Source organism: Dermacentor albipictus, chromosome 9 (genome assembly GCF_038994185.2).
Source record: "Dermacentor albipictus isolate Rhodes 1998 colony chromosome 9, USDA_Dalb.pri_finalv2, whole genome shotgun sequence".
Classification (NCBI taxonomy): Eukaryota; Metazoa; Arthropoda; class Arachnida; order Ixodida; family Ixodidae; genus Dermacentor; species Dermacentor albipictus.
The window spans coordinates 53,176,319-53,199,222 of record NC_091829.1 but is presented as its reverse complement, the minus strand read 5'-3'; the positions used below and the strand labels follow the sequence as shown (position 1 = coordinate 53,199,222).

At 46.8% G+C, this 22,904-nt stretch overlaps 1 protein-coding gene across 3 annotated transcripts in view; it reads left to right on the top strand.

The window, feature by feature from the left end:
- Positions 1-350: 350 nt before the first annotated feature.
- Positions 351-22,904, top strand: part of LOC139049873 (uncharacterized) — a 66,956-nt gene continuing 44,402 nt past the window's right edge. For all 3 annotated transcript variants that reach the window (XM_070525717.1, XM_070525716.1, XM_070525715.1), the window contains exons 1-3: positions 351-544; positions 12,252-12,349; positions 19,513-19,714. In XM_070525717.1, the coding sequence (XP_070381818.1) occupies positions 452-544; positions 12,252-12,349; positions 19,513-19,714 (393 nt within the window). In that variant the 5' untranslated portion in view covers positions 351-451. The remainder of the gene's footprint in view (positions 545-12,251; positions 12,350-19,512; positions 19,715-22,904) is intronic.

Here is a 22,904-nt window from a genome sequence, read left to right as displayed (position 1 = left end):
CTTGCACCATAAATGAAAATGGAGACATTATAGTCCAATGATACTGATAATTAGTGCCATACTAGTATCATGGGTTCTAATGCGCAAAGACGAGAAGTGACATCATTATGGCCATGAACGATCAGTAAATTTGGCGCTCGAAGTACGGCAGAAAGATCGAGCTATTCGCAGCTACAAAAGTTATGGCAGCGTCAAGTACCATGAGTTAGGGTCAATTGATGAGGCTACCGCACAGTTAACCTTGCACAATGCTCTGTACGAACCTACGGGCCTCGAGAAGCTATGCCCATTCATCCAAACTGAAAAATTGCCCCATTGTGTGCTGTTGCCAAGGGAGTGCGAGCGCTGCTTCCAGAACCGTCCCTGAACAGCCAGCGTAGCTTAATCAGCCCCGAACGCTCCTTGGTAGTTTTTCAACTCGCGCACTGTTCTATATTAAACCGAAGTAGACATGGCTAAGTTCAAGCTCAACGACATGCCGCAGGAGTATTTGCAATATATGCTCGACATCATGCACAAGGAAGGACACCACTATTTCTATCACGTAAGCTGTACAGATGCTTACTTCTCCCTTATTCCGTCTGTCATTTTCCCTTACCCTCCCCCCCGTGCAGGGTAGCAAACCGGAATCTCATCCAGTTAACATCACTTCCTTTCCCATCGCGTTTACCTCTCCCTCTCTCTCTCTCTACAAACAGGCATGAAGGAAAATTGAGGAGGCGAACGATAACAGCGATGCCCTGTACGTTAAAGAATGTGGAAAATGGAAAGCAAGGTTCATTGCAGAAGAACCTAAGGTATACGATCCTATAGCACACACTGGGAAGCGGACACGTAAAAGTTTATTTGATAGTTAAACCCTCGATCGATTATAGTGCCAGAGTAAACACCCAACGGACTGGAATGCATCTAGGTGCTGCAATAGCTATAGGGCCGAAGGAGCCGGTTAAGTAGGTCTGTTAAGCTTGAAGCAGTATATGCGCGTTTACTTATGTTACTGTGGTATTGGAGGGGACGCTTCCTTTAAAGGCGTTTAAGGGATTTATTTTTAATATCTGTATGTAAAAAAGAGTAGCCGGCACCAATCAAGGCCACAGCATCTGCTAAGCATCATATAATTATATAAGCGGAAGCTCGGTGATGTGATCGCTCATCTGCTGTTCAAGTGGATATTTCAGTTCAAAAACACTGAAGGTGCATTAAATGTGGTCGATCTTCTAAGTGCTAAGTGGTAGGCAAGTTAGTTTGATGCGCCAAATGGCACTTGTGTAGCACTTGGAGGTATCCGTGAAGCTCAGAAGCATGTGCTCGGATAGCATGTTTCCGGACAAATGCAACGGAACGCGAGAAGTTGCCTTCTTTGCGTGTGTGATGGACGCGTAAGGTATCTCACTGTATGACGATTCTTAATAAGTCGAACGACGTGGACGTCGTCTTACCGCAGGCCCTTCTAAAAGAGCCCGTGGAAAACAGAGACAAATTATGCAGATGCAACATACATATTGAAATCCATCTGAAACGCAATCTTCATGAAGCGCTTTCAAGGCCAGCTTCAAAGATAAATCTACGTACTGTAGATATAGAGGACTATTCGTGCAAAGCTATAGGTTTGAAATACAAGCGGTTGCGTCGCGAACTCCTCGAAAATGTAGACCTTCTTCGTACGAAACTGAAACAACAGGAACAAAAGCAAAAAAAAGCGCCCATTTCTGCACGCCGTCTAAGCATCATCTCGGTAGGCCCCGAGATGATGCTTCATCTCGGTGGCCCCCGAGGTGAAGCATCATCTCTGGGGCCACCACTCGCTACGGCCCGCGGCGCGCTGAAAGAATCTCGGAGGCAACGTGCTGGGACTCTCATTGTATCCGCTAACTACCATGTGCACGCATCTTCTACTTAGATGTTGTTCAGAGGTTACTGTTAAAGGAAAATTGAACAATTATAGGCTCCGCGGAATGGCTAAGATTGCCTAAGCGGTGTTTACCACTGATTTGTTACCGATTAGCCAAGAAGCGACATTCTGGTGCAGCTGCATCCTTTAGTGCAATGCCGTAAACCCAAATGCCATGGGCCCATTTGTTTCCATCGTCAATGTATGCAGCGCACAATCTGAAGCAACGCTTAGGTTGAGCACCCCGCCATTCACACTATAGGTCAAAATGCAAGCGCCGCAGTTCATTCAAGTAGGCATGGTTAGACGTCGACGGAGCATTTGGACGAGAAACAAGGCGACGTTTGATGTTTGCCCTCGAAAAGAACTGCGAAGAGTGGTGTACGCACCGATAAGAACAACGCGAAAGATGGCTGGTAAGTTGACTACCATTTGATCGTCTGATTCCGGCCTCATTGGCCTAACGAAAAACTGCCACTTGTGCGCATCCGACGGTCTGCAAAGTCCGGCATGGTATGTATGCTAAGACTCGCCGCCACATCTGGTATTGATCGATATCGCACACGTGGACGCAGCTTGCGTTTTGATGTCGCGGGCATGTCCTGTAGAAACAGTCTCAGCAGAACGCCAAGGAAACATTTAAGTTTGCTTCGTCAGAAGAGCCGAGTCAGAGAGCGAGAGGTTGGTGCTCACAAAGAAAGGATCTGGTGGGAATGAAATATCATTGATAGCGCAGCCGTGTTCTCACGTTCTTCGCGCCTATATTCAGACATAAAGCTTCTTTTCTTTGTCTGCTTGTCGTGCTTCCATTTTTCTGTGCACGTTAAGCAGCAGACAGTCAGCGCCCGTCTCGCTTTGGCTTAATGCGATACTTCCCTAGCGAGCCCTCGTGGACATTGCTGACCGCATATCTTGTGCTGCTGCCCACTCCTACTGCTAAAGCTTCTGCTTTCTCGCCGAACAGGTCACTGGAAGAAAATGGACAGTGGTCTCCCAGCATAAGAAAGCGTGAAGGCCAAAAAAAAGAAAGAAAAAACACCGCACGCGTAACGGCTTCTGCCGATGAGCTCTTTGAGACAAGCGCGAAGTTTCCATCACACGCACGCGCTTACGAGGTTTCGCGTACGCCGTAAAAATAAGTTTCACCCTCAGAAGTGAACGAGGGTGCTAATCGGTTTATGTCTCGTCACGTCACACCCTCGGTAAGTCAATCTATACCCCTGAAGGTAAATAAGGGTGTAAATCTGCCTAACACTGTTGCACCCGTGATAAAGTAACTTAAACATTTAAAAGTGAATAAGGATGTGAGTCGGTTTTTAACTCACACCCTTACACCCGAAGGGCGTGCTGATGCGAGTTTCAGACCAATTTACACATTGCGTTTAAAGGCGTAAATTATTTTACTGCGGCTACGGTGAAAATTGCGAGGCGCGTTCATCACCGGACGTCCGATGCGCGCATTTCTAACGCAACTGCGCCCTGTGGCCTTCCCGGTTTAGCGAAGCTTCGCCACCCTCGAATAACAGCAGTGCGTGGGTTCTGCATGATATACTTTTAAAGGGAAGCGGTTAAGGATAAAACCCCTTAAACTTCGTAAAGTAGCGCCACGCTTTGAAGAATGCCGCCTCCACCTCGGGCGCTCTAGCCGACGCCGCGTCGCGTCGCTATTGGCCTAATAGAGAGTTTTAGTATTGGGGACGCAAGGCGTTGGGGCCCCAAGCGCTTGGGTGCGTTTCCGTTTGCGTACGCAAGCAGAAACACGTTATAGGTTAGCGGCCCCAAACGCAAGACGCAGTGAGGTCTCATGCGCTCGCAGCACATAAAGCTATTCTTATTAAAATCAGCTAACAGAGAGGTTTAGAGTGTCGGGTAATCGGGTAAACGCAGGGTGGGGCGTTGGGGCGGAGCTATGAACTAGAGCGGCCTGCATGGTGTTGCCACCTGGTGGCGCAAAGCTCAAACAGAGAAAAACAGCTAATATAGCCGTAACCAAGTGTATTTTACATTGCTGCGGGTATAAATTTTTGCAGCAACACAATTACGCCAGTGCCGAAAATTTACACCAGCAGCAAAGTAGAATAGACTTGGTTATAGCAATATTAGCTGATTTTGTCAGTTTGAGCTTTACGCCGCCAGGTGGAGGCACCATGCAAGACGCTCCCCTTTATGGCTCCACCACAACGCCCCAACTACGCTTATCCGCATACCGGACATGCTAAACCTCTCTAATATATATATAAACTTCGTCTGTCGCCACATGGCAAAAGATTTATTAGATTATCTACCCGCTAGCTACTCGTAAGTTCTCCTACACCGCGAGAGTCACGTGGGTAACGTCACCTCTTAGGGGCAGCGATGTTTTCGGCCGCTCCAACAACCCAAGGACGCAAGTAGACGTAGCGGTCTGCGCATGCGCAGTACCGTCGCCCCTAGTTCTTGCGTACGCAAGCCGCTTGCGTCCCCTACACTAAAACTTTCTAATAGCCTCACGTGGACCCGTGCGTCGTGCTTCAGCGCCATTTTCACTCGAGAAGCGTCAACGGCGTGGAGGAAGGAGACTGAGGAGAGGCCCTACCCCATGGAGGAAGGAAACTAAGGAGAGGCCCTACCCCCTCCGCGCGCTAGGATAAAAGTGTGGAGGAAATGACGTAGTACGTTCTCCTTTGTTTTGCTGTTCTTTTATTTCTTTGCTGTACTGGCCCCGCCTTTCGGGCCACAATGGTGGCTTTGTTATTGTTCTGTGTGCTCACACGTTTTGCTCCGTAGGTTTCGTACCGTGGCGAAGGCGCCGTGCGGGCAGGTTTGCGTTGGTCTCCGTGTTTTGTTGCGCTTCGTCATTTGGACCGTGCTCTACTGGATGTTGCTGTGGCCAGGTGGGACTGGTGCAAGTAAAGTTCGTGAAATGAACGCGCATGCAACACTGTACGCAATGTACCACGCCACGACAATGGCAACGGACGAAGGAATATCCACGGGAAATTTTGCCCTCTTTGGCGGAATCATGCTAACGTGTTAATGATTGTTTAGTATTGCTGCAGAGCACTCGGGTCCGAGCAGCATGGTTGCGCGCAGCGCGGCGTGGTTTCGCGAGAAATGTAAACAAGACAGGAGAGCTGGCCCGATAGGCGGAGCAACGCCATGAGCAACGCTAACTTCCGGCTTCACTTTCGCTTCACAAAGATTGACGTCAGGGCCTCTCTTGAGTTTCCTTCCTCCGTGGTCAACGGAGTGGCGAGGAGCGCATGTTGGCGCAATTGCTACGCTCGAGTGGTGTAGATGGCGCCATGGTCGAGGAGGGAGCTTGAAGGGGAGGAGAAATGAGGAGGCCTGAAGGGGGAGGAGGAGAGTGCCGCTACTTTGCGAAGTTTAAAGGGCTCTAGTCAAGGAGAGTTCTGCGAGTGCTTTCGTGAGATGGTGGCATGTGGCGGCACGCTTGCTAACTAACAGAATTGAGACAGAGACGCGGCCTTCCACACCCAATTAGCTGTAAAGCGCCAACAGTTATGGAATGGAATGTAACTAAGAGTTATGAAAAGTAACCTCGAGAGATGGAATAACGGTCCCTTTGAGTATACATCGCTTGAATAGAAGAGGACATCATTGTATATTTGTTTCAGCCAGCGATTCGCAGTTCTCGTTTTTCACGTCGCGCTCGATCGTCTTCTGTGGAGGTCAGCCAAGGAGGGGACAAACCGACGCCCCATTTTGCACTTGTCGCGCCTCAGCCTTTTGCGCTTCAGTGGGGCGGCTCCTAGATACCAAAATACATGGAAACAAAGAAACATTTTTTTACCGGCAAGCCCTGCAGCAAACTTGATTAGGCTTGCGAAATTTCGAAGAAAACATTAAGATGCAGTGGCTGCAGGAAACAGACCTTTTATTCAGGCCGTCTAGTTTTACAAAGGTTGTTGAAAAATTCAAAATTAAAAGAAAGAGGAGTCATAGTATCAAAACTACAGCTCTGTAACTCAGCAACAGAAAGCGATGTCACAATTCTGTACACTGCATAAGATTTATGTATTTTAGGCCTCTCTGATGAATACAAATCATTCATATCCTGACAGATTTTCGCAAAACTTTTGTAAACAGTGTAACGATTTACCGTAACATTTATAGAGTACTTTTGTCCGCTTCAGGATTCTAGCAGGTTTAGTTAAGATGTCTGTTTTTTATGCTGGGTTACGCATTTCTAAACACTGCGCTTCAGTTTTCTTAATGTGGTCGTTCTTGGAAACTTTCGTAACAAAGAATAATCGCCAAGCCTTAGGGAAGAAATACTTCGGCTCTGAGCTCACTTGCTGTGATGGTAGGCATCATCATCAGACAGTACGAGACCATCAAGCACAGTTCAGTGAAAAATGTCCACAAGCAGCTAGACAAAAAGTACGGAACACAGCGCTTTACCCCATCCTTATTTAGTTAAGCGTGCTTAGTTTGGGTTGAATTGTGCACGGTGACATACCAAATAGCCAACCAGTCTGTTCTTTCGAGTGAAGGTCATATTATTTCCACTTGCCTGCGGTATTGCCAAAAAATTGCGTGCGCCAAATTTGTGGAACTGAACAAGAACACAGTGGTTAAAGGGCAGTTTGTCATGAGAAGTGGTGCGGTAGTGTAAAAAGGTAATATTTTAAAGACAAAATTATGAAATGTAATATTTAAATATAAGTATAATTGTAACTAATTGATTAGGACTCCTAATCCGTAAGGGCATAGCGGGCAACATTGACGAATTCTACAGCATTAATGAGAGGGTATCAGTAGCCGCAATATAGCAAGAGGTATAGAATAAAAGTAGTACAAGCCTACGCTCCAACCTCCAGTCACGATGATGAATTAGAACAGTTTTATGAAGATGTTGAATTACAATTCAGAAAGGTGCAAACTCAGTATGCCGTAGTCATGGGTGAGTTCAATGCAAAAGTGGGGAAAAAGCAGGCTGGTGAGGAAGCAATAGGCAATTACGGTATCGATTCTAGGAACACTAGAAATGAAGGCAGAATTCTCGTAAAGGAATAAATTCCGAATAATGAATACCATCTTCAGGAAGCGTAGCAACAGGAAGAGGACCTGGAAAAGCCCTAATAGTGAAACAAGAAATCAAACAGATTTCATACTTTGTGCCGATCTCAGCACAGTGCAGGATGTTTAAGTGTTAGGTAGAGTAAAATGCAGAGGTCATATGTCACTGATGTCTAGGGTTTCTCTCTATATCAAGAGGGAAAGTAGAATTAGTCAAGAAGGAACACACCAACCTACATGCAGTAAGGGTACAAGCAGAGAAATTCAGGCTGGTACTTGCAAACAAATATGCAGCTTTAGAACAGAGGGATGAAAAGGACACAGAGGTAAAGAACAAAACATTAACTACACTGTCTTCAGAAGCAGCAATCGGAGTGGGTGGTAAGGCACCAAGACAACCAGTGGAAAAGCTCACCCTAGTAACAAAGTACCTAACAAAGAATGCAAACATCACGAACGTGTCCCACTCAAGAGATCAAATAGAATTCGCAGAACCATCTAAACTGCTCAGCAAGGCGAAGGTAAGGGATATTCAAAATTATAACGTGAGAAAGGCTGATGGAGCCGTAAGAGATAGACGCAGCATGAAATCAGTGAGAAGACAACTTGGCCTAGGACAAGCCAAGATGTAAGAACTGAAAGATAAGCAGGGTAATATCATCAGTAATTTAAAGGATGTAGTAAAGGCAGTGGCAGTATTCTATACTGACCTGTAGAGTAGCCAGAGGAGCCACGCTACCTTCATTCGAACCATCAGTGAACAATATAGAGAGGCTATTTCTATAACTAACGCTAAAGTTAGAAGGGCCTCCCAAGATATGACATGGGGAAGAGCGGCAATGATGATGGAATAACAGTCAATTTTATGAAAGATGCACATATCGCGCTTTTTAAAGCTTGCGGACCATTGTGTACAATGTCTCACGACTTCAAATGCTCCCGAGAACTGGAAGGATGCCAACATTATACTAATCCACAAAGTGGGAGATATTAACGAATTCAAAAGTTTTTATACATCCATTAGCTTACTTTCAGTAATGTAAAATATATTCACCAAGATAGTTTACAAAAGAATAAGGGCAGCGCTTGACTTCAGCCAACCAAGAGGACAGGCTGCGCTCAGGAAGGGATGCTCTACAATGGATCACACCCATGTCATCAATCAGGTAATCGAGAAATCTGCACAGTACAATCAACATCTCTATATAGCTTTCACAGATTATGAAACGACATTTCATTCGGTAGACACCAGCACTCCTAGAGGCACTACATAATCAAGGAGTACTCAAGGCATACGTGAATACATTGGGAAATACAAAGATTCCACAGATAGGTTGGTTATCCACAAGAAGACTAGAAAGATACGTATAAAGAAAGGGGTCAAGCAAGGAGACCTAATCTCTCCAATGCTACTCACTGCATGCTTGGAAGAAGTATCCAAGTAGTAAAGCAATGAAGGGGGCTAGTTTGTGGACGTTCACGATTATAGTGCGCTTAATGCTACTCTGACGATTTTAGGTACGCACGTATCTCCACGCCCCGACCTTCATTTGAAATCGTCAGTGTAACGCTAAGCGCAACATAATCATGAAGAAGTATTGAAGCTAATAAACTGGGAAGGCTTAGGAGTGAGGATCAACGGAGAATATTTCAGCAGCCTTCGGTTTGCAGATGACATTGTCCTGTTCAGCAACACTGGGGACGAATTACAACGAATACTTGAGGACCTTAACAAAGAAAGTCCAAGAGAGGGGTGGAAAAGTGTGCTCTGTTTTATATGCGGAAGACAAAGATAATGAACAATGACCTCAAAAGGGAAGAAGAGCACAAGATGGCCAGTCAGCCTTTACACTGGTGGGCAACATTGTGAAGCTATGAAGGGAGAGCTGTGGGCGCGTGGCTGCTGCACTTGTGTTACCGCGGCAAGTAGTCCGGCAGAGTTGACAGTGAGTTGGTTGCTCGGAGCAGACGCTGAATAGACGCAGCATCCAGTTGCGATAGTTCCGCGTTTATGAAATAAAATATATAAAATATTGCTATTAGTAAGCGCATTCTTGTGCGGCTTTGATGCGCGGAAACGTATTGTTGAACGAAAAAAAAAGAGGCGGTCACAAAATACAATAACTGCCAGAAAACAGGCTGAACTACAGGGTAGTAATTGAAATTACAGGAAAATTCCTTCTCTTTCATCCAGGTATGGTCGCGCATCCCCTGTGTCCATTTATTATCTGGCGTGGCGGGGTCTCTATAGGGTGGATGCCATCGGAGACCCCGTAGACCTCCATCGAGCCGATGATGCGAACAACGGGCGTGGGCAACGCGCAACTTATGCAGCATTTATCGTTTCCAAATAAATCCTGCTAATAAATAAAAAAAGTTTGCTTAACAAACAAATAAACAAGCTTTCCCGCTATGCATCGCAAAAGATCTCTCAATTCAGCGGCGAAACTGCTAGGCAGGCAACATTGGTCTCTGCGTGTTGGCACGCATCTCCACCTAAATTACTACACAGCTTTAGTACTGCGCCATGACGATGCGCACGCAGCACGCACGCGCGTTATGGAACGTAGGAATGCGTGTCACGTCAGGGCTTTTAGTGCTGCGAAATTCCTACGCACCTAAGCGGGCGAGTGTTGTTAGACGCTGGGCGCGTGGGAACGCGTTGGCCGCGTCCACCCATACGTCGAACCATCGGTCGAACTATCGACTCTGTTATGTTGCATGTGGGCTCGTTCACGTAACGCAGAACTATATTTAGGTCTTTAAGGGACTAATCATATCTTGAAAAATAAGAACCGAGTACTCGCTTTCTGACGCTGGCACGGTCATTTGCAATGCAGTGCGCCAACAGGAGGTCGAGCCTTTCGCGCGAACAGCGTACACTGAATACTTTCTCAAAAACAAAGTTCATATTTTTTTGCTATAAATTCCCACCGTGCTGGATCCGGGAATGACTTCGGTGCGTTCACTTCTTGCAGCAAAGCCAAATCGTAGGCCATTCAAAAGTACAGCCTTCCTTGGCCGCCTTCAACGCCTACATTTTGCGAAACTTGTGACTGACGGAAGGACAGCGCAGCGGTGGAGCGAAAACAATGAGGCTTTATTTAGGCATCAACTTAACAGCGGTGGACGCACTGCCCGGTTCTACGTCCCAAGAATGAAAGCGCGTGCCAGCTTGAATGCTGGAGCTTTTCATCATCATCATTAACATCATATACATCATCATCATCATCATTATCATCATCAACATCATCAGCCTGATTACGTCCACTGCAGGGCGAAGGCCTCTCCTATACTTCTCTAACGACCCCGATCATGTACTAATTGTGGCCATGTTGTCCCTGCAAACTTCTTAATCTCATCCGCCCACCTAACTTTCTGCCACCCTCTGCTACGCTTCCCTTCCCTTGGAATCCACACTGTAACCCTTAATGACCATCGGTTATCTTCCCTCCTCATTACATGTCCAGCCCATGCCCATTTCTTTTTTTTTTATTTCAACTATGATATCAGTAACTCGCGTTTGTTGCCTCACCCAATCTGCTCTTTTCTCATCCCTTAACGTTACACCTATCATTCTTCTTTCCATGGCTCGTTGAGTCGTACTCAATTTAAGTGGAACCCTTTTCGTAAGCCTCGAGGTTTCTGCCCCGTACTTGATCACTGGTAAGACACAGCTGTTATATACTTTTCTCTTGAGGGATAATGGCAACCTGCTGTTCATCATCTGAGAATGCCTGCCAAATGCACCCCATCCCATTCCTATCCTTCTGATTATTTTAGTCTCATGATCCGGATTCGCAGTCATTACCTGTCCTAAGTAGATGTATTCCCTTACCACTTCCAGTGCCTCACTACCTATGGTAAACTGCTGTTCTCTTCCGTGACTGTTAAACATTATTTCAGTTTTCTGCAGATTAATTTTTAGACCAGCCCTTCGGCTTTGCCTCTCCAGGTCAGCGAGAATGCATTGCAGTTGGTCCCCTGAGTTACTAAGGCAATATCATCAGCTAATCGCAAGTTACCAACATATTCTCCATTAACTCTTCTCCCACATTCTTCCCAATCAAGGACTATGAATACCTCCCGTTAACACGCTGTGAATAGCATTGGAGAGATCGTATCTCCCTGCCTGACTTCTTTCTTTATTGGGCTTTTGTTGCTTTCTTTATGGAGGACTACGGTGGCTGTGTAGCCGCTATGGAAATCGCTCAGTATTTTTACATACGGCTCGTCTATACCCTGATTCGGCAATGCCTCCATGACTGCTGAGGTTTCGACTGAATCAAACGCTTTCTCGTAATCAATGAAAGCTATATATAACGGTTGCTTATATTCCGCACGCTTCTCTTTCACCTGATTGATAGTGTGAATATGGTCTATTGTTGAGTAGCCTTTACGGAATCCTGCCTAGTCCTTTGCTTGACGGAAGTCTAAGGTGTTCCTGACTCCATTTCCAATTACTCGCGTTACTGCGTGAATTTCCTTATTTTTTTCTCCTCTTCTTCTTCTTTATCCTTTTATTCCCTTTACCCCTTTCCCCAGCACAGGGTATCCAGCCGGAACTTACACTGGCTAACCTCCCTCGCTTTCCTCCTCTTTGTCTCTCTCTCCCTCTTTGTAGGCAACGGACAGTAAGCTGATGGGTCTATAATTTTTCAAGTCTTTGGCGTCCCCTTTCTTATAGATTAGGATTATGTATTGTGTTAATATAGGAGCTTGTGGCCAAGTACTGCTCCAGGGTGGCCAAATTGCTCTGGTGAGGGCGTGCGTTACCGGTTCTGGTCACCGGGATTAGGCCACACTCCAGGCCTGTTTATGCAATTTTAGCAACTCCCGGATTTCTTTTTATCTGGTGAAAAATTGCGCGGCACCGGGATTCGAACCACGGACCTCTTGCACGCGAGGCGGGTGTTCTACCTCTGCGCCACCGCTGCACCGGAGCTGCTAAGCACAACCAAAGACAGAATGATAACGCGTGCGCCGCTACCATGGCACATGCCTAGCTGTGACGCCTTGTCGCTTAGGCGCGCGACATATCAATCTCTTTTGTCTCGTGCACTCCCGAACAAACGAGAACCATGAGAGCAGCACGCACGGTTCTCCACGTACGCACGGAAGCATCGGATGCGTTCGTATACGCAGCGGCTGCGTAGGCCTCACGCACCATTCGGGTTGCATTCGGCGCATGCGCACTTTGCAGGACGTAGCGATCTTGCGTACGCAATGCCTTTACGTAAGCAACGTACGCTGTACTGAAACTGTCTATTACTACAAGGCATTGCTTCTTTTATTGTGATATGCTTTTGTTCTAATTTATCGTTCCTATTTTGTCCAGGATGACGCGCAATATAGAGACGGGGTGGTGGTGGAAGGGCCAGACAAGTTGTTCATCGGCTTCACTATTCGCCTTTTCCTCTACAACAAGGACCAATCGTAAGCTCCCGTTAATGTTTCGCACCAGCGGAAGCTCTTGGTGAACCGACAGACCTTTAAACAAAAGCGGATAGCTTTCTTTGGTTTTTACACCGTTTCCCCGATGCCGGCGGGCGGACTGTCTGCTCTGATAGAATAACGAGAGAGTAACGAGGCGTAGAGAAGAGGGCTGTCATGGAGGTGGAGCCTTAGGAGAGAATTTGGGTCAAAGGGATAGAAGGAATGGTGGCGGTGATCTGATTGGTCTAAGAGGCGCCGACGACTCACAAGAGCTTTAACTCTGTGTGTGGGTGATCCAGTGGCCGTGCATGCTGCTGCGACGACTGGCAGAATAGCAACAGAAATTGGAAATGCGACGCGGGCTCCGTATCAACGGTATGCAACAATGACCGCACAGGAACGGGAAGAAACGATGCCAAAACAATTTTCGGAAATACTTCAGGGTATTCAGAAAGCTGTTCGCTTACTCTGGCAGTCATTATGGATGGCTTCTGCGTAACATTTACTTCGGATGATTCTTTTCTGTTCCAAGTGTTTCACATAACCTGAAGCCAGATTTGAGGAAAAGTGCTACTTCGTAGGCGAATGAGGCTAAGGGCACGCTGCCCGTGCATGGTTGCTGCGACCATTCCTTTTTTTTTCTGAGTATGGATATAGTCAGCTAACTCGTTATGTTGAGTACTCTACATAACATGGGAGCGTGCAGCTACGTTGCTCTCGGAGGTCTTTTACATAAGAACAGCACACGTTAAATGTTTCTGGGAGAGTACAAACTACACACAAAGGTCTCCTAAAGACCGTTTCTCTAGCCGTGATCCCTTGCTAGGGAAAGAGTGCATGTCATATTAGGCCGGTCCGTTGGTCATGCAGACGTCGAGGAGGTGAAGGTTAACACAAAGCGACCGCGCCGCCTTGGAGAAATAGAAAACAACTTTATTGAGCAAAACAATGGCTTTGAAATGCTTAGTAGGATGGCTAATTGGACAAGTTGGCAATTGATAATCGTAAATGTACAACTGGAAGGTCACACGGGGACAAGACGAGTGAAATGCGCAAGCGCCGAATGCCAACTGAAGTTTTATTATACATGGGCCGAATTTACACTTGTCCTTGTGTCTTGCCTCGCACACGTTTACCCTACATGCTCTAGACTCACGATTTGAGATGCTCGTGGAAAGGAGAAGCAAGTACACCATACTCATTGCGTCAGCGACGAGAGGGACAGACGAACAACATAAGCCGCCATAAGGTATACCGCACCCCGAAATTCCCAGTGATGTCACAGGCAAGTCGCTCGGTCAGAAAAGACGCGCGGAATCATGACGGAATGCCGTATTTGTCAACCTTTAAGCGTCCACGTTAACTCAGCGCAATTTCGTTCGACGTCAGTACTACAATGATCTCGGCCCCCGCTGTTCAGCGAATGGCTGCGCACGTACATCCTTGGTCCACAGACTACACTCGAGTGACTGCAATTGTTAACGACTGCAAGAAGTAGTTAACGCTAATACAACAGAATCGTTCGTTCATCTTTCAAATAACCTTTTCTTTGACCTCTAAATTGCCGCAATCAAAGCAGTTTCTTTTGCAATACGCTTTTTCATTGTTATTTGTTTACGTATTGCACTGTTGTAAGTTAATGTTTATTTCTTTTACGTATAGTGTTACAATGATGTATGTACATGTTTTTTGCCTTCTTAATTGCTAATTGGCAGTTGTAATTTACGTTGTTGTATGTACGCACTCCTGCTTAGGCCCGAATAGGGCCGGCAGTATTTGTAAATAAATAAAAAAGAATGCAATGCTTCCAGGATCCGCAAACAACATTAATAATGTTGCTTGGACACACATGTTGCGCTGATGTCAGGAATAGGCCAGCCAAGTCACCAGCTTTCGTTACACAGCTTCCAAGTTAAGCGCAGTTTTCAAGCGCAGCTCTTGGGCGTCCTTTCCAGCGGCGAGCGTCGGTGTAACCGAGAGAACGAGCACAACGAAGGACGGAAGAGCGAAACCGATGCGCTACCGGGGACAAAAGATGCGAGGAGAAAAGCGGAAGAGGAGTGTATGATGAAAGCGCGAGGAGAAATGTGCGGCGACGATGCCCACGAGATGGCTCCAGCGTAGCTGGGAGGCCTATCTGCGGCAGCTGGTGTGAAACGAGCCTACGCGTCACCAACGCCTCTCGTGATCTCCAGATTAGCGAGAGCCGGTGCGTTTGCAACGTGACGCACGAGACAGATTGTCCACGCCAGCCAATGTGTCGCGAAATGAAAACACCTCTGTCTCTCTGTGTTTGTCTGTAACCGTTTTCCCGCCAGGTTGGCTATGTTCCACTCCGCGTGTGTCGCTTTTCAGTGAACGTGTGCGACGCCAACTTGGGTCACGGGATGTGTTGCCCATTGATTTATGTTCCGCTGGATGTCCGCCACTGGATATGTGTCTTAGGCATGGGTCCAAGCATGAACAATTGTTCATTCATGTCCACGGAGACGAGGTCCACCAGAACCTAGCAATGGCTGTCCTAGAACCTAGCAATGGCCTGGCTGTTACCCGACAAAGGGGGAAGCCTGAGTAGATTTGTAGTCAGGTCGCTCTGCAGACAGACGGCGCCGTTGAAATCCTTGTTTATTCTTTCACTGCGTGCAGAATTAACTTAGTTGTAAGCCTTTGTAGATATTTCTTTAGATAATGATGTATGTCTCCTGCACTCCTTGGTAACTCGATTTCTATGACTACTGGTATATGCCCTGAATCAAAAATTTTTAATAAATTATGAAAGCCGTATATCGAGGTTTATTGCACTGTGCAGATTTTTCAGTTACCTGTTTGATGACATGGTCGTGATCGACCGTAAAATATATCTTCTGGTATCCAGCCCGCTCTCTTGGTTGATTGAAGTCAAGTGTTGCCATGATTCGATTGGGAATTATCTTGGTGAATTTCCACAAAATACTGAAAGCGAGCTAGTAGGCCTATAACTGAATTATTTGATGCAGGTCTTCGTTTAGATTAGTACGTTGGCATTCTTCCAGCTATCGGCACACTTCCAGGCACTGAGTATAGTCCATGCTACGCGACTTGAGCTGAAAAGCCAGCGGTCCCTTATAGGTAAGGGGCCGCCAGCCTTTCAAGTATATTATCTCCACCATTTTTGATAAGATGGACTGTTATTCCGTCTTGCCGCTTTTCTCTGGTACAAGTAGTGGAAGGCCCTTCTAACTTCATCTCTAATAATGATCTAATAATAATAATATTTGATCCCTGCTTCAAATTAAGTTTGCGTGGCGGCTCTGGGTACTGTACACGTCAGTATCGAATTGCCCCCTCCCCTCTGCTGATTTTACTATATCAACAAGATTGCTGATATTACCCTGGTTATTTTTCACTGCATACCTCTGGCATTGTCATATGTGGAGTTTTCCTGGCATGATTTCATGCTGCAGACCTCTCGTATTCCTTGCTAAATGTTTCCCACGTTATAACCTCGAATATTGCTCACATTCTTCTAGTTTATCAGTTTCGACAGTGCCGTGGATACTATGTATCCTATTGCAAACTTAGACACTTTCAGACTTTGTAGTTGTTTTATTAGGTCCTTTGGTACTTGGCAGAGCTTATTATTTGGTTGCCTCAGAGCCCTACCTCGAACTTGAATTTCGCTAGCTGAAATCAGCCTAGTTATGGTTACCTCCATTATCTCCATGTTACCTTCATTTTCGTGTTCTGAAGCCGCATAATTGCTAGTGAGGACCAGCCTAAATAAGTCTGGTTTTACTCGTGCGGCGTCTAAGCTGATTTGCGTATTCTTGGCTAATTCTGCTCTTTCGTTCTTCTAATTGAGAGCAACCTTACCCCTCCCTTATCTTTGGTCCTGCACTATGCTAGTATCGGCAGAGACCATGAAATCTATTTTATTGCTTGTTTCGGCATTAAAGCTTTTCGAGGTCCTCTTTCTGTTTCTGTGCTTCGTGAAGAAGGTATTTATTATTGGGAGTCGATATATTCCTTTCCATGTATTATACAAGCACCACTCTTCTAGTGTTCATAAAATCGATGCTGCAATGCCAATTAGTTGCTTGTCTGCAAGCCTTCATCGCTCCCCCCCCCCCCCCCCCTACACACACTTTTACATCGTAATCGTCCATGACCATGGATATTGAGTTTGCACCTTTTGCAATAGTAATTCAACATCTTCATAAAACTGTTCTATTTCTTCATCGTCATGAATGGAGTTTGGAGCGTCTGCTAGTGTCACCATGATTCCAAATCCCCTATTTATCTTTAGTACAATGGCAGCTACCCTGTCGTTAGGGCTGTAGCATTTAACAAAGTTGCATGATATGTCATTAGGAATTAGAAATCTTACCCTGTATTCTCTCTTATATAGAAGACATCAGCAGCAGAGGACGTGGTGTTTAGTCAGCACAAAATTAACTTCACCAGTTCTTGTTTTTCAGCGAGGCGAATGATAACCGAAATAACGCGAAAGATATGTATGTCTTGGATGGATATATGATATATATATGTATGTCGAGTTAGGCATGCTAAGATTTAAGATGCTAACCTAAATCGAGAAGTTTCACGTGTTAAATGTTGCCAGGTTCAGTTCCCAGTGGCGGACTGCCCGAATCCAAATCATAGCAACTTCTGTGGCGTGGCAGGTCTGACCACCGCCTCGGTCAGGTGTTTTGCAGTTGCTGGGGACCGAGGGATGTGCCTTAATCAATAGAGTGGTAAGGGTGGTAGTGGCGGAATACTACAGCAGAGAGGCAAATTCTTGGTCGAGTAAGGGAGCATCTTCAGTTAAGCTTAGTGCGCCGTCCTAATTTAGTTGCACTTGTACCATTATAGCACCACTGGCTCTCGGTATTTTATTTTTCAATATCAAGCGTCGCTCCTAGTTTGAAAAGTCTAGTGGAGTGGACAAGGATCCGAAACAGACCTTCAGATTGGAAGACCGGTGTTGAACTTCTGCTGCACGCCACCACTTTAATACATATTCATGATCATTGCATTCATATATAAGATTCAGATTCAATTCCGCGCAATGCCAGATAAATTTTAGAAAATTTTTGCTGTCACTGCAAAGCGGCACATAACCATGAGCATACACCGAGTAACAAAGTAGCTCATGCTGACTGAAGAAAGCTGGAATCATAAGGGCTCACAGATAATTTTAGAAGAGCGGGACATGCACAGTGGTACATATGTAGTGACCCATTGTTTCGTCTCAACACCACAAAGGCGTTAATTGCCATTCGCCACGTATAAAACTACCATCTCTGCTATCCAGGCGTCAACGCCGCGTGAGCACCGACTTTTGAAGGGTACAACGCAAGGCGCTCACCATGGCATTACCTAGAAACCTGAGAAAAGTATGAAAAGAAGGGGGGCAACGACGACGAACAAGGTGTCGCCGGTTGCTTTCTCGCCACCGATTCCAGACCTGTCTCTTCAGAGTTGCGGATTGTTGAGAGCATGAGCGCGGTATCGCAACAGAGTGAACGATTATGATTTGCTGCAGGACAGTCTTCAGGTTCCCTAGTGGACTCACCTAGGGAAGACGGTGGTATCAAAAGCGGAGACTTTTAGTGAATTGGAGAGAGGGTGCTGACGTGAACTTGAAAGTTTAACTTGCTCCAGCATTGAGTAGGCTTCCGTAACGGGAGCCATGTAACTAAGCCAAATAAACCCCTTTTCCTTCATTTTCTGCACTCGGAAGCCGTAGTCGAAGGGCTTGGTGGATTCCATGCTCTTAACGCCGCCTTAGCCGCGACACAATGTGGGCCCTAAGTTAGCGTATAATTGAAGAGAAGAGCTTAATTGAAAGAGTTCAATTGAAGAGAAGAACATACCCATTGTCACATACGCAGAGGACCCAAATTGCCGCGAAACAGGTTCATTGAAGCGCTGCACATACCCAGAAGCACACACCGAGTGACCGAAGTTGGCGTCAAAGAGTTTCATTGAAATGCAGTGCATACCGAGCTGCGCATACCGACTGTACCAAGGTGTGAAGTTCACTCGAGAGCGGCAAACGCCCACTAACAGAGACCGAGTACCCCAAGGTAGCCTCGAAGCAGTTCACTGAAGAGTGGCACTTAACGAGCCACCCAAGTTGGCGTCTGCTTAGTTTAAAGAAGAGGGGCACATACCGAGTGCCCCGAGTTAACGCCAAAGTGAAAATGAAATTTTGGGACTTTACGTGCCGAAACCACTTCCTGATTATGAGGCACGCCGTTGTGGAGTACTCTGGAAATTTCGACCACCTGGGGTTATTTACCGTGCACCTAAATCTAAGTACACGGGTGTTTTCGCATTTCGCCCCCATCGAAATGCGGCCGCCGTGGCCGGGATTAGATCCCGCGACCGCGTGCTCAGCAGCCCAACACCATAGCCACTGAGCAACCACGGCGGGTTAACGCCAATGTGTTTCACGGAAGAGCGGCACATAATCAGCTGAGCACTCCCAGTGACCCAAGTTCGTGTGTGTGTTTGTTTGTGCGTGTGCGTGTGCGTGTGCGTGTGTGTGTGTTTGCGTGTGCGCATCGCCTGATGCTCTAGCCAACGGACCGTAGACTACCCAGTGACCCAGGCTGCCGGGAAATCGTTACAGACATACACAGGCGAAATAGAACCCATGTCATATATAGTGAGACAATTGAGCGTGAAAACACTTTTGCGCACGTGCCAAACTGATACTTCGTGGCCGCGCCGCTAGATCGCACCACGTGCCTAGTGAGAAGCACGAGACAGGAGCCCTCAGCAGTGTTTTGGAGGTGGCACTACGGGTATGTCGCCGCAATGCTTCAATGAAAGTGGGTGTACCTTCATCGTGACTTGGGTTTCGCCGGGTTGTTCTGGTAATTAACTGCTTAGCGTGAACCAACGCAGATAGAATCATGTTTCGGAAATTAAGAGCTCAAAATAGACAATGACGAAGGTTAAGAAGAAAACGACCTTGTCTGTTCTGCGCGGTTAATTTCCGAAACATGAATCACCACCGAATCGCCAAAGTTTGTCGTCTAGTACGGAAATAGAGGTTTGAGCAAATATTTTATCAGTTCTTATAAAAGCGAAATAACGAAATTAAAGAAATTTAATCGTGATTTGTGCATCTTTTATAGTCCCTAAAACTTTGGCTTTCTTTCTTTCTTCCTCAGAGGCTATGTAAAATTAGGGGCGGAGTGGATAAGCGGAATCAAGGAGGCATGGCGACTTGTGGCCGAATTTCGCGAAAAAGCCATATGGTACGCTGCAAGAAAACGTTTATATTTGAAGGATGCAACGGGCGCACCTCTTACTGTGCCGGACAACACCCTATACTCGCTTGCCATCAGAGTTAAAACGGAGAGCAGATTTGAGGTGAGAATTCTCTTGCTTTCATTACCATGAAACCAGATGCCCCTTTACCAATGAGCGAGTTTCCGTTTTGAAATCGTTTTTAGTGAGCGAAAAGTGCCTCAGAACAACAAAAAAGAAGAATAAATACACGCTTAGTTACATCGTGTTTCTTGTGTACGAATGCAAGTTTTTTAGGGCCAAGCCATTCACACCCCTACAAGCCCTCTGAAACGTTATATGCTGGTTATCACGTATTTCCTCATAAAATATCAGTCGCAGTGTGAAACTTTTCGCGCAAATGTAAGAAATAATAAGGCTGTAGTAGGCAAACGTTGCAGAGGGGTTTATTTACAGGTTAATAAATAAATGAAAAAGAAAAACTAACCGCAGATTTCTGCGACCTTCCGGAATCACAACCCAATATGAAGCTGAGCTGTTTATGTGGAGTTCTTGCAATAACAATTTCAGTTCTTGTAATATGGAATTCCAACAACAGATTTGCAGTAGGCCACTGATTCCGCGAGTGAGCACGCCTCTAAGGCGCGGTGAGATGTCCCCAAATCCGCAATTGTACCACAAGTCTGCTATACCTCAGCCGCGGGTCGGGCCGGCATTGCACTATCGTTGGGATCGGCCGACGTATTGAGAGTGCTTAAAGTCTGCTATACCTCAACCACGGGTCGGGCCGGCTTTGCACTAACTTCGGGATCGGCAGACTTATTGGGAGTGCTTAAGGTCTGCTATACCTCAGCCGCGGGTCGGGCCGGCATTGCAGTATCTTCGGTATCGGCCCACGTATTGGGAGTGCTTAAGGTCTGTTATACCTCAGCCGCGGGTCGGGGTGGCGCTGTATTGTCTTCGGATCGACCCACGTATGGCAAATGCTTAACGCCTGCTTCACCTCCACCACGGGTGGCGCCGGCATTGCACTATCTTTGGGATCGGCAGACGTATTGGGAGTGCCTAAGGTCTGCTATACCTCAGCCGCGGGTCGGGCCGGCATTGCACTGTCTTCGGTATGGACCCACGTATGGGGAGTTCTTAACGTCTGCTTCACCTCCACCACGGGTGGGGCCGGCATTGCACTATCTTCGGGATCGGCAGACGTATTGGGAGTACCTAAGGTCTGCTATACCTCAGCCGTGGGTCGGGCCAGCATTGCACTGTCTTCGGATCTCCTAACGTATGGAAAATGCTTAACGCCTGCTTCACCTCCACCATGGGTGGGGCCGGCATTGCACTATCTTCGGGATCGGCAGACGTATTGGGAGTGCCTAAGTTCTGCTATACCTCAGCCGGGGGTCAGGCCGGCATTGCACTGTCTTCGGTATGGACCCAGGTATGGGGAGTGCTTAACGTCTGCTTCACCTCCACCGCGGGTGGGGCCGGCATTGCACTATCATCGGGATCGGCAGACGTATTGGGAGTGCCTAAGGTCTGCTATACCTCAGTCGTGGGTCGGGGTGGAACCGTATTGTCTTCGGATCGACCCACGTATGGGAGATGCTTAACGCCTGCTTCACCTCCAACACGGGTGGGGCCGGCATTGTGCTATCTTCGGGATCGGCAGAGGTATTGGGAGTGCCTAAGGTCGGCTATACCTCAGCCGCGGGTCGGGCCGGCATTGCAATGTCTTCGGTATCGACCCACGTATGGGAAATGCATAACGCCTGCTTCACCTCCAATACAGATGGGGCCAGGATTGCACTATCTTCGGGATCGGCAGTCGTATTGGGAGTGCCTAAGGTCTGCTGTACCTGAGCCGCGGGTCGGGCTGGCATTGCACTGTCTTCGGTATCGACCCACGTATGGGGAGTGCTTAACGACTGCGTCATCTCCACCGCGGGTGGGGCTGGCATTGCACTATCTTCGGGATCGGCAGACGCATTGGGAGTGCCTAAGGTCTGCTATACCTCGCCGCGGATCGTGCCGGCATTGCATTGTCTTCGGTATCGACCCACTTATGGGGAGTGCTTATCGTCTGCTTCACCTCCACCGCGGGTGGGGCCGGCATTGCACTATCATCGGGATCGGCAGACGTATTGGGAGTGCCTAAGGTCTGCTATACCTCAGTCGTGGGTCGGGGTGGAACCGTATTGTCTTCGGATCGACCCACGTATGGGAGATGCTTAACGACTGCGTCATCTCCACCGCGGGTGGGGCTGGCATTGCACTATCTTCGGGATCGGCAGACGCATTGGGAGTGCCTAAGGTCTGCTATACCTCGCCGCGGATCGGGCCGGCATTGCATTGTCTTCGGTATCGACCCACTTATGGGGAGTGCTTAACGTCTGCTTCACCTCCACCGCGGGTGGGGCCGGCATTGCACTATCTTCGGGTTCGGCAGACGTATTGGGAGTGCCTAAGGTCTGCTATATCTCGCCGCGGATCGGGCCGGCATTGGCACGTTGTCGCACAATTTTTTCGACATTTTTCAAAATTAAAATATATCACCGACTTTTCCAGGCACATATAAACTACTGCAGTCTAGTATGGTAACAACAACTATGACAAATAGGATGAAAATCACATTCCGTGCTTATTACTTACTGACGATGCATTTTAGACCTATAAGATTATGGTCTACAATGACATGCCTCTGATCACGCGTACGACTTTACTATTTTGCGCTCGTATTTTTCGCCTAGCTCCATTCACGATTTCCATACACACACTGCATCATTAAAACCCGCACCAAGTAACAAATGCACGTGAATCACGGACTTGTGGTTTACACCGCGCTTGCGCTCGAACTACAAGTTAGAAACCCTTGAACATAATTTACCTAGTATCTTAAACAGGTGCAAGAATACCATAGGCTTTACTTTGAAGCAGCTTAAACAATATTTCCGTAACATGTAGCCTTATAATAATGTTCATAATCAGGATGCAATACAGACTGCACAAATGCATTTATTTTCACTGTCGACTAAGCATCGAACCTATATTATTGCTGGAAATGGATATGTTAAAATTTTTTTTTACTCCTACTATATTTGTGAGCTGTTGTACTCCAATTATCGGTTGATCTTCTGTATTTACAATATATGTGTGCGTTAGTATATACGTGGAATAAAATGTGCATGTCACCTGTATGTCTTATTGATGGCTATGTTTTTTGTCAATAATTTGTTTTATCTCCAGAATGTCACCACTGCTAGAAGTTCCCAGGTGTCCCGGGCCCGGTCAAGCTGTCAAAATACAGCTTTTT